The sequence below is a fragment of the Stegostoma tigrinum genome, chromosome 23 (genome assembly GCF_030684315.1).
Source record: "Stegostoma tigrinum isolate sSteTig4 chromosome 23, sSteTig4.hap1, whole genome shotgun sequence".
In the NCBI taxonomy this organism is placed as follows: Eukaryota; Metazoa; Chordata; class Chondrichthyes; order Orectolobiformes; family Stegostomatidae; genus Stegostoma; species Stegostoma tigrinum.
The window spans coordinates 11459324-11471848 of NC_081376.1; the positions used below are offsets into that span (position 1 = coordinate 11459324).

The 12525-nt window shown below is 40.2% G+C and overlaps 1 protein-coding gene across 1 annotated transcript in view; it reads right to left on the minus strand.

Moving 5' to 3' along the window:
• rnf216 (ring finger protein 216) overlaps nt 1-12525 on the minus strand; it is a 191603-nt gene that overhangs the window by 147427 nt on the left and 31651 nt on the right. Inside the window, exons 2-4 of the mRNA XM_048552721.2 lie at nt 11404-11516; nt 8657-8781; nt 4423-5049 (exon numbers count right to left, since the gene is read on the minus strand). Coding sequence (XP_048408678.1) covers nt 4423-5049; nt 8657-8781; nt 11404-11476 — 825 coding nt within the window. The 5' untranslated portion in view covers nt 11477-11516. The remainder of the gene's footprint in view (nt 1-4422; nt 5050-8656; nt 8782-11403; nt 11517-12525) is intronic.

A 12525-nucleotide genomic window follows, 5' to 3' on the forward strand; every position in this document is an offset into this window, starting at 1 on the left:
TGTCCCCCAGGTGCTCTGATTGCTACTACGTTGTATCTGACATATACAGAAGCATTAACAAATTTGAAGGGATTGCCAAGGAGGAAAATTCCAGTTTAGGAACCATAAGAGCAGGTGAACCAAGCAAAAAACATTTGTTTTGTAACTAAGGATGAGGCAAAGAAGGAAACAAAGACCAGAGAAAGAAAGTTTATTTCCACACATGCAGGATAAATTAATCCCTGCCTCTGGTGATCAAAGTAGGTCCCAGAAAGAAAGAATAATACAGCAAGGTTGAATACCAGCATTTACACAAGAATTGCAAAATTATTTAGGGATCTATTAACGGCCAAACTTGTATTTAAATGATGACTACAATGAGTGTCATGGCAATGAAGTATTTTGTAAAAACTGAAACAGAACAGTCAATTTCAGTATGACTAGGTCCCATAACAATAAAAAAAACATGATTTGTTTATTTCCAAGTGTCAATTGAAGTATGAATGTTGGTCCAAAAAACCAGGAAAATGCCTCTGCTTTTGTTCTTGTAGTGCCAAGAAATCTTTTGCATCCACTTGACAGCATAGGTGAGACCTCAAGTTTAATGTATTACTCTGAAGGCAACCGGCCCAACAACACAGTACATTCCCTTTGTACTGCAGTAGAACATCGCAAAAGATGATTAAGTCAACAACCTTTTAATTTCAACAACAGTGTGATCACTTAGCCAAGATCAACACTGCCTTCTGTTAAAAATTACAGACAGGTGATATATTCACCCAGGACAAAAACAAAAATGACAGCTGGAACCACTTGGAAAAATAAATGCAGTAGCATGAAAGGTTAAAAGGGCAGCCTTTCAGATGCTTGCTTTTCCTACATCATTCTTGATTAGCAAATCCAACTGTTTGAACATCACTTTCACATTCTAGTAATATATTTGTATTGTTAAAATTAAAATTGCATTTAATGTTGCATTCTATAACTTTTTTCCACATTATTGATAGTTTACAGTAGCCATGATTGCACAATATAAAACATCTCTGCACTACATTGTTTACTGTTGCGTCATTTATTAAGCACTGCATTATGACACGACTAAACCACCACAGAACGACTTCAGATAACTGAAAAGACCTCTGTTCAGGCAATTAGACTGGTCTGATTGCAACTTGGTATATGTTTTAAAGTCTTCTACACAAGAGGGGCTTGTTCTACATAATGAGACAGCCTGGACAGGGAAAACTAAAACTGCAAAGAAAATCTTGACAAATCACTGGGTCTCAGGAACGCACACTGCACTGTCTGCACCTGAAATGGTAATCAAACTAACATGAGGGAAAAGTCTGGCAAATATGAGTGATGGGTAAACATGCTGATTAAGATCAGCAGAGTCAAGAGACAAACTTTAAGCTAGCTTGTAAGCACAGTAAATGCCATGAAAAAGACATAAATAATGTATTTTTGAAGTCTATGATAAATAAGCAGAAAGATTTTTTTTAAAAAAGAATGCCAGAGAAACTTTTGAGCTATAGCCTTGTCCCACTTTAGCATCATGTATGGACAAACAAGAACATTCAATTGGTATCAGATGACTAACAATCAAATCAATAAAAGCAAGTGAATATTTTAATTAAAGATAATGAAGTGTGGAGCTGGATGAATACAAAAGGCCAAGCAGCAGCTCAGGAGCACAAAAGCTGATGTTTCGGGCCTAACCCTTCATCAGAGAGAGATGAAGGAGGGTCTAAGCCCAAAACGTCAGCTTTTGTGCTCCTGAGATGCTGCTTGGCCTGCTGTGTTCATCCAGCTCTACACTTTGTTATCTTGGATTCTCCAGCATCTGCAGTTCCCATTATCACTGAATATTTTAATTCTCTGATTTCACAGATACAGGAAAGCAATGCTTAGTGAAATGCTAAGTTTTTTGTTCTGTGCTACAATAATAGATTTCCTGAAATTATCAGCATAAAATAGGATGGAGCTAGTCTTCCAAGGCTAACGTTTAGGATTGAAGTTCCACTTCAGTTTGAGTATATAGTCTAGGTAAACACATTGCGAGTGTAGGACACGCAGAGGGTCTAACCTTCAGGTAAGCATAACAGAGAATTTTAGCAGATTCATCACTGGGAAAATTTGTGGCAAATGGAGTTCAAAGAAGCAAATATAAACTCATCCACTTTTGACTTTAAAAGAGAGACAGAATAAGGGATACTTAATACAGCAGAAAGCTAGGAAAAAACAGTGCAGACAGATTTGGGATCTAAGGGTCATGCATAGAAAGTAACCCAGGTCTAATGGAATGTTGGCCTTTATATCTAAAAGAATGAAATCTTCTCAAAAACTTTATCGGGGGTCCTGAACCGATCCCTCGAGAACACCATTGGTTACAGGCCTCCAGTCCAAAAAGCAACCTTCTACCACTGTCTCCTGATGCTAAGCCAAATACGTATCATATTGGCAAGCTCACTCCAAATCCCATTTGTCTTAACTTGGCTAATTAGTCAACCATGCAGAACCTTATCAAAGGCTTCACTAAAGTCCAAGTAAACAATGTCTACTGCTCTGCCCTCAATCTTTTTAGTAACTTCCTCAAAAAGCTGAAACAATTTTGAGAAATACGAATTTCCTCGCATAAAACCATGCTGACTATCCCTAATCAAATTTTCCCTGTCTAAATGCTCATATATCCTATCTTTTAAAGTCACCACCAACAATTTACCCACAACTGAAGTCAGACTCACAGGTCTAGAGTTCCCCAATTTCTCCTTACAACCGTTTTTAAACAAAGGTACAACATTATGTTGCAATTGTATCCATCTCTACCAATGCCTTGTGACTGATCCAATTATGGCCTGACTCCAATTTCTTCACTGCCTCATTACCTTCAACTCCCTTATTCATCAAAAATTGTCGAACTCACCCTCTGGTTTATTCAGTGATCTAGCTACCATTGCTGAATGGAAAGGAATTCCATGGACTTAGCAACTCAGAACTAGGTGTCATGAGGCACAGTGGGCCATCAGCAGCAGCAGAATCATATTTTGCACTATTCATAGACAATCTATCCAACATATCAAACTGTAGGTTTGAATTATAGGGGGAGGCTGAATAGTGTGGGTTTTTTTAACCTTTGGAGTGTCGAAGGATGAGGGGCGACGTTATGGAGGTTTATAAAATCATAAGGGGCATGGATAGCGTGAATACCTTTTCCATTGGGTAGGTAAATCCAAAACTAGGTTGCAGAGGTTGAAGGTGAGAAAGCAACATTTTAAAAAGGGTCCTGAGGGGTAACTTTTTCACAGAGCATGGTGCGTGTATGGAACGCGCTGCCGGAGGAAGTAGTGAAGGCAGATACGTTTTAAATGTTGTAATTGTATCTAAAACAGTCCATTAAAAGGAAGTGTTTAGAGGGATATGGACCAAATGTTGGCAAATGGAACTAGGTCAGACTGGGATGTCTGGTCGCAATGGATGAGTTGGACCAAAGGTTTGTTTCCATTTTGTATATCTTTTTTAAACTGTGCCCTTTAATTCTAAATTTCCCACATGATGAAACTCTCATCAGAGCAACTACAGTCTTAAGCTACATCAAAGTCTTGTATGTTTCAATAACATCTCTCATTTTTCTCAATTCTCGTACAGAAACAACCAACTCAAAACTTTTTAAACTAGAAAACCCTCTAAAACCGGAAATCAGTCAAGGGAACTACTTCCAAAGAAAGTACGTCCTTCATTAACGAAGCTTGCCGCAATTGTACACAGTCTTGGTGAGACCACATCTGGAGTACTGTGCACAGTTTTGGTCTCCTTATCCAAAGAATGATGTTCTAGCTAAGGAGGAAGTGCAACGTAGGTTTACCAGACTGATTTCTCAGATGGCAGGGCTGACAAATCAGAACAGACTATATTCATTGTAGTTTAGAAGAATAAAAGGGGATCTCATTGAAACCAAAAGAATTCTAACAGGACTAGACAGCATAAATGCAAGATGTCCCTGATGACTGTGCAGTCCAGAACCAGGTAGGTCATTTAGGATTGAGATGAGGAGAAATTTCTTCACCCGGAGTGTGATGGAATTTTTTGTGACAGAAAGCAATTGAGGCCAAAACATTGAATGGTTTCAAGAAGGAGACAGATAGAGTTCTTAGGGCTAAAAGGGATCAAAGAGTATGATGCAAAAAGAGGGAACAGGATGCTGAGTTGCACAATCAGCTGTGATCATGTTGAATGGTGGAGCAGGCTTGAAGAGCCAAATGGCCTACTCCTGTTCCTACTATCTATGTTTCTATGTAAACCTCTTGAAAATACTCCAAATGAGGTCTCATGAATACCAATGTTTCTTCAAGAAATGAAAGAAACACGTAAGTTGGTTTGTCAAACATTAAAGCAAATTAAACTGGCTAAGCATGCAATTCATAATGTACAGAGGTAAACACTTACTGTTTCTTTCACAAGTGACCTTAAGATTTCCTTGCCTTCACCAGCAGCTTCCTCAAAATTCTCCAAGTCCATTATTATATTTTCTAATACATCCTCCCCTTGGTGTCCCTGCCCAATGTGTTCATTACCAATTTGCTGAATCTGTTCTCGTACTGGGTCCTGTAAAATATCTGGCTGAGGTAACACAGGATCTTGCTCCCTCACCAGTCTCACTGAAGCTTCTTCCTGTTCAGTTTGCGGCACCTTAGCTGGTGGAAAAAGTGGAATGCCCAGTAGTTCAATTTCATTTGCTTGGACTTCAGGAGCCTGCACATCCCGAGGAGGACCAGCAACTACTCCGGGGTCCACCTGATTTTGTTCCTGGTTCCTTTGTGCAATATGTTGTTGTTCACCTGCTGCAATGTCCTGATTTCTGGTGGCCAGCTGAGGGTGGGCTTGGTTAGGTTCTGCCTTTACTGCCACTAACTCGGACGTAATTTTATGCTGTGCCACCAAGATGCAACTCCGATCCTCCTCAAAGTTTTCATTTCCTCCAAAGTTTTCCCTTCGCTGTTCCTCTTGTTGCATATTTCGCCATTCCGATGCAGGTCGGATGATGATAGGAGGTCGAATTTGTCTTACAGGGGTCTGCAAGTGATTTGACAAAAGATAAGTGGGTAAAATGGAGTCTGATAAAGCTAAGGGCCAAACTGTTAAACATATAAAGGGACTGAATTTCCTTGGGGATACTGCAATTGTGCCACTGAAATTCTAGCAGGAATCATAGCACATACCATTTTTACCAATTTAAAAGTAGTCCCCACTGAATTACTGCTGAAGCTGGGGTGCCAGTGTAGAAGGACCCCAGAGGAAATTCTGGAACATATATATGTCTCTTTTTCTATCAGCCTAAAAATTTTAACTATCTCAGTTTTCTTCAGAACTACAAGCCAAATGTAAACTTTTATCAGACTTCAAAAGTCATTCCACTTCATAAGGAGTAGAAAGACAATGGTCCAAATCTTCTGAATGGAAGGTAGCTGTCACAGTAACGTACCCTGAAAGATGCTCTGCTGAATACCCAGATATCCTGATACATTGACCACCACGGATTTGCCTGGTACTTTTCAACTTCCAGTCAATTATGTTGCATCTGAAACCCTCAAACAGTATATAATTCCATCCCTCGCTCCACCCATCAAAATGTCTCACCCCAATCAATCTGACCAGACACACCAACCTTCACACATTCCTGTCCAAAGTCTCTGAGTGATTTAATTTCACATCTGCTCAAGACTGATCCTCCAGCCCACCTCCAATGCAACCCATGCACCTTCCAATCCTAACTGCCCCAAAATTTCCACAGCCTCACCACAAGAGGTACCACACATGACCCCAACAAGCCCAACCCAGTCTGACATGATACTTAACTCTAACCCAACGCCATTCACCTTCAACCTGAACTGAACTGACCTGACATCCCACTCCTGAACAACCATGCCTTCACTCAGTGCTGACCACATTCCCAGCACATCCTAAACACAATTGATCACCACCCGCCTAACATCCCAATTCAGATGAACGAATCGCACCCAACCATACACTTGGTTATCTTCCATCCATGCCCCCAAACTCCTACACCCCATCCAACCCGAATCCATCACCAAGCTCTTCCATGTGACCACTGATGGGACAATCCCCTACCCAAAGTCCATCCCCAGCCCTAGATCCAACACAATCCTTTCTGAGTCCACATGCCTCACAATATGACCCACTCCAAGCCCTATCCCACCCCAGAATCCCCCACCTTTTCCAGGTCAGATTTAAAGTTCAATTAGTTGAGTTAGTGCAAATCAGGCTACTTTAGACCGAGCTTGTACTATTGCAAACAGTCTGGTACTATTATTTCAGAATCTATCACAAGTTCAACAAATGCACCAAATGGAGCTAACACCAAGTAGAAAAAAGGCATATTTGAAAAAAGTTAATAATCTGTAATTTAAATCTTGAGCTGCACTGTATAAAGAGGCTTGCAAAGGAATGAACAGAAACAAAACTACATAAAATAGTGTCTCTATTCACTTGCAACTAATTATAGTGACAATTATGAGCAAATTAGATTATCCCTTTTCTCCCCCAACTGATTTACATTTAAGGTATACAGTATATCACAACATTTGGACATTCCCTTTCCCACTTAATAGCCTAGTACATTGTTGTTTATTGACAATGATAATCTGATCCAAAAGGCATATTGTCTTTAGATCACCATTTCATTGTTATGGATAATAGAAACAAACAACAGAATATGCCTTATTGCACCACCTATCCATGAGATCACAGCAGATCTGTAATTGAAACTCACCTAACTGCCTTTGCACCAGATTCTATGATAACTTATTAAGCAAAAAATTGTCAAACTCAACGAGGTAGCTTCTTGGAAATCAAGCTATTTCTGGAGTCGTCACAGAAGTCACAGATTTCAAGAAGTACAGTGAATTCCCCAATTTACCTGTCTTTCAGGCTCAGGTCGTAATGAACAAAAATGAATTTATTGCAAATAAACATATTGTAACTTCAGATAAATAACTGAACTAATAGCATGGCTCCACTAGCTAAAATTCTAACCCACTACTAAATTTCCCTTCCGCACGCACAGAGGCAGGCATAAAAAGGGTGTTGTGGGAAGAGATAAAGGCTGGGAGGCAATTCAGTAATCCTTATCCCTGGGCTTTGTTGCAATGAACCTTTCGCTGATCAGAATGGTACTTCTTGATCTTTCGTCTCCAAGTATTGTTACTTGTTCTGAGAGTTTTCATAAAAGTCTCAGTTTATTACAAGTAAGGGGAAATAAACTGGCTATTTTAAGGCTTGAGCGCCTGCTGTAGAGCAAACACAGCACCTTCCCTTCCAAAGATCTGCTGGCTTCTGATCCAAGTATTTACACACAAAGCTATTCTATTGCCTGGGAGCCAATCACATCATTGTTGACAGGTAAATGAACTGTGTCGTGGCTAACTAGTCAGTATTTCACAGACCAGTTATTTCTTGCTGGTCAAATCTCCCTTGGTATACAGTTCCAGCATATTTATAAAAAGGTTTAAACTGCTTGAACCAACAGTGTACAGAGTAGTGTCATAATAGTTTGTTTTTAAACCTGTCCTTTGCCCACTTCAGTCCAAAATCAGAAATCATCATAATACACTTTTTAAGACTGACCCAATTTTGGGGAAAGAGTTCCAGATTGCTAATGCACGTGAGAAAAGAAGTGCTTCTCGATTTAACTCCTGTACAACATGGTTCTGCATTTTAGATTTTTTCCCAATGGTCTGAACTTACACACCAGAAAGAAAAAACAGATCATTCTGTATTTATCTACTGTTTGCATTGATGAGATAATATCTCAAATACTGTATGCAGTTTTGGTCTCCTTATCCAAGGAAAGATGTAAATGTAGTGGAGGTAGATCAGCAAAGGTTCACTAGAATGATCAGAGATAATGGGAACTGGCTCTCTGATGAAGGGTCTAGACCCGAAACGTCAGCTTTTGTGCTCCTAGGATGCTGCTTGGCCTGTGTTCATCCAGGTTCACTAGAGCGATACCTGGGTTGACACGTGAGGATAGGTTAGGCAAACGGGGCTATTTCCACTACAGTTTAGAAGGGTGAAGGGTGACTTGATCCAAGTGTTTTGAGATCCTGAATGCTCTCGACAAGGTGAATGTGAAAGGATGTTTCTTCTTGCGAGTCAGTCATGAACTAACGGGCACCATTTCAAAAGTAGGGGCCCCTTTTTAGGACTGAAATGAGGGTAAATTCTCAGAGTACTGTGCAACTTTGGAACTTTTTAGCTCGGAAGGTGGAGAATGCAGGGGTTATTAAATATTTTTACAACAGAGATAGATTGATTCCCTTTGTCAAACGAGAATCAAAGGTTATCAGGGTTTGATAAAAATGTGGAATTCAAAACACAAACAAATCAGCCACGAGCTTTCTGAACAGTGGAGCAGTCCCTAGGGATCAAATGGTCTACCTCTGCTCCTGTTCATACATTTCTATGTTTGAGCCAGAAGTACAGCCATTGAGTTTCCTCTTGCCGAAATCAATAGCTTAGGTCTTCCTGGCCAATGCTGTCAACCCCCAAAAAGGCCCCCAATTCCTGCCACCTTACTGAAGCACCATCATGCTATTTATACTAATACATACTGAGTAAATCCATTTCCCTAAACAGAAGGTTCTAGAATAAAGCATAATACCTCAATGAGTACAACATCTTGATCCTCTGCGAGTTGATTCTTGATGGCCACAACTGGAGGATCATCATCTGAGTCAGAGTCATCAGAGATGGTGATGACTGGCGTATTGCGAGGGTCTCTCCATACTGGAACAAAAATTGGGGAAAGATGACCTGGTCGTCGAGAGATGTTTATAATATTTATTAATTGATTTTCCAGGACACAGGAAGGAGTTTCTTTCAGATAGTGGGTGATACAGATCAGGACCACAGCAGAGTAGAATCATTGGAAAAATGGGAACAGAGCAGAATGACTGGAAAATGACAAGGTAAAGCACAAATGGAGTTGGGAACACTTCCCTCAAGTTGTAGATGGGGACAGGTGGTCTTCCCAGGGGCTGGGGCTGGTAACGGCAATGGCAAATGGTTGGTTCTGCATTACCCAACTTGCTCAAATACTTTTTATTAAAGAATCACAAACCCACTTGTTGCAACATTTTCTTGCAGAACATTAACAGACTAAACTGTCAACCTAAGTTTTACAAAAAAAGCAGAGGTACTGTTGTTACAATAATGACTCTTAACTTCTGTCTGCCCCTTTCCTTCAATAGGATGAAAATAAGGCCAAACAGCAAACTGGTTTGCCTTTTGGAATGATACATGTACTTGCCAATTATTGAAACAATTAGTGTTATTCATCTTGCTCTCGTCTGGAAATGCCACTTCTTGACTGAATTATCTGACCAATGTAATTTCCTCGGGAGTCCCTTCAAAACTTTGTATCGCACTGAAGGGAAATTGCATTTAGTAGATATGAATGATAAACCACAAAGTTGCAACTATTTCAAAATATTCTGGATTCAGCGTGCATTGGCTAAAGAAGCACAAAGTGGGAGCATGGCTGCATAGGCTACTCCTTTTAGTTGAGGTGGGATTGAATCTAGTTGATGTGCTGTACATTTTGTTTTCTTTTGGCTAGCTGTAAGGAGTTATTCTAAAATAAAGTGCATCAAATTCAATTCCACTCCTAACGGGTGAAGGGCAAAGAGGCGAATAAATGTGTAATTTCAATACAGCGCCTCCAGAAAACTGAAAAATCTCACCAACATGCAGTACGGTCTTAGGAGCAGCATATCTGTGCCAGAAAGATTTGGTAACAAAAGGCAATGTGGCTCCCAGATATAAACTGCATGGTAGTTGCAAAGTTTCAGGTCAGGGTAAGCATCAGTTTCAATGGAACAGAAATAAATGTCAAGTTCACAACAAACAACTACACCTCCCAGTCAGGAACCATTTCAATGTCCCCCACACCGCCCTGACCCCCACTCCTCGGACGACATGTCCATCCTGGGCCTCCTGCATTGCCATAACGACGCCACCCGAAAGATGCAAGAACAACATCTCATATTTCGCTTGGGAACTCTGCAGCCCCAGGGTATCAATGCAGACTTCACAAGCGTCAAAATCTCCCCTTCCCCGACCACATGCCCAAACCAGCCCAGCTAGTCCCCGCCTCCCTAAACATTCCTCCCACCTCAAGCCCCACCTCTATCCCCGACCCACTAACCTCATCCCACCTCCCTGGACTGACCTATCTCCTCCCTAACTCCCCACCTCCATTCACCTTCACTGGCTCTAACCCTGCCTCTTTGACCTGTCTGTCTCCTCTCACCCTATCTTCTCCTTTATCCATCTTCTACCCGCCTCCCCCCCACCACTTATTTCAGAATCCCCTTCCGCTCCCCTATTTCTGAAGAAGGGTCCCGACCCGAAACGTCAAGCTTTCCTGCTCCTCTGATGCTGCTTGGCCTGCTGTGTTCACACCGTGTTGTCTAAGTGTCAAAAACATTTGAAATGGATGCAATTTCATCCATTCAAAATCTCCAGCAAGAAGGGAATGATGAAATAACTAAGAGGAGAGATACTTGAAAAGAACATTTTTTAACTTGGTTAATAACAACTACACAGTCATTTTTCCATTTGGAAAATTCAGCAACAACCTCAAATATTAAATAAAAACAGCACAAGACTTGGAAGCTGACTATGACAGACTCACTTCTCAATTAGGGCCTCCTCCTGCTTAACAATTTCATGGTTCTCTCATCAACAGGCAGCCAAAGCTTAAAAAAAACTGCCATTTTCTCTAACAACTGTAACTTCCAAGCATTCAACCTAAATGGTTATTCTAGTAATCAGGAAAACATATTGTCACTTAAAATTCCAAATATAATCGCTCATGTAACAAAACACAAAATTTGTATGAATTCTAACTTATTCCGATGATGGAGCTGTATAACTAATCTGTCTTATAGAAAATCTAAACTGATTTGCACTTCTGATGCAAATAACCTTTTATATGAATCTGGTAAATGTAATTGGGGTAATGTAAGTCTGGAATACCTTACAACAAAGTTGTAGAGGCCAAGAGTCATTTCAAAAGTCAAAACTGATTATTAGATCTGTTAAGCAAGGAGGTTACATATTTAGGGAAGTAAAAGAACTAGTGTTAAGATACACATCAGCTGTAATTTAATTGAATGAAGAGGGGTTGAATGTTCCTTCCTTAAATATTCTGTGCAATGAAATGCACAAATACAACAAATGGAAAGATAGCCACAAAGGAGCAAGGTTTAAGGAATGTCAATTGTAATCACATGAAACATTATGTGAAAGGAGCTCCAGCGTGCATACCATTTTTGTCAACATTTAACACACAAAAATTATAACTCAATATATGAAACAGCAACATTATTGCAATGCAGTACCTACCACTGTGGGAATCTCCCTGGTACATTGAAACGTTGATTATCTCCTCCTCCACTACTTGCTCAGCCATCACCATGCAATGAACAAAAACAAAGCACTCCAAATGTTTCACATACCTGCAAATAAAGTATAACATGTTTTAGCTGAAAGTATAGTCACCCACCAGCACTTCAATGTTGACCATATCACTTATTGCTTACTAAAACAAAAGGGGAACTATGCTAAGTGTCTTCTCATCCAATGTACTTTGGCACATGGAAAGTTAACAAGTGCAGTGAGCTGTAACAATGTAACCCCTATTGGTCTTGCATACAACATAAGCCATCTTACCAAGTTAATAAAATGCTTTAAAACCTTACCAAAAAGTATTTCATGATCGAAGTTCACAACTAGCAACAGAAAAAGTGATTTTCTTGTTTATTTAAGGTTCAGGCTTACTGCGGTTTCATTCAAATGAATTAAGAATTGTTGTATTACTTCACATAAGGACAAATTTCTGCTTTTTAAGCAACATTGCCACTTTTGGGAAGGTGGGAAGATGTTGACAAATTGGTTGTCGCAAGTTTATCTCACACCTGTCTTAAACTGAAGCCGTACGAGTTGTATTTATTGATTAATGACTGTAAATATCACCTTAAGGCCAGAAATTATTGCTACCTCTGTCTAGTGGTGGAGGTGAGCCAGCTTCTTACACCAGTACAGCTTGTGTGGGTGTGGGCGCCCATAGTGGTAATAGGGAAAGACTGCCAGAATTTTGACGATGTAGTGGTGAATGTATTCGCGTCAAGATAACGAATGGCTTGGAGGGAAACTTGAAGATTCTTTTCCTGTAGATCTACAACCCTTGACCTTCTAAGTGCAAAGTACTGAAAATGGTTAGCTATCAGATATATGCCTTTTTCTTCTCTTAAACAGAGCCTCAATTTCACTAGATATCCAGCATTCCCTACACCTACCAGAGTTGCTTTTCATACTACAAGGAACACTGTCTCCAAAATCTTGTTCTCTCATTCTTAAAGGCACCCCACTTCCCAGCTGTCCCTTTACCTGCAAACAGCCTCCACAGACAACTTTTGAAAGTTCTTGTCTAATACCGACAAAATTGGCCTTACTTCAATTTAAACC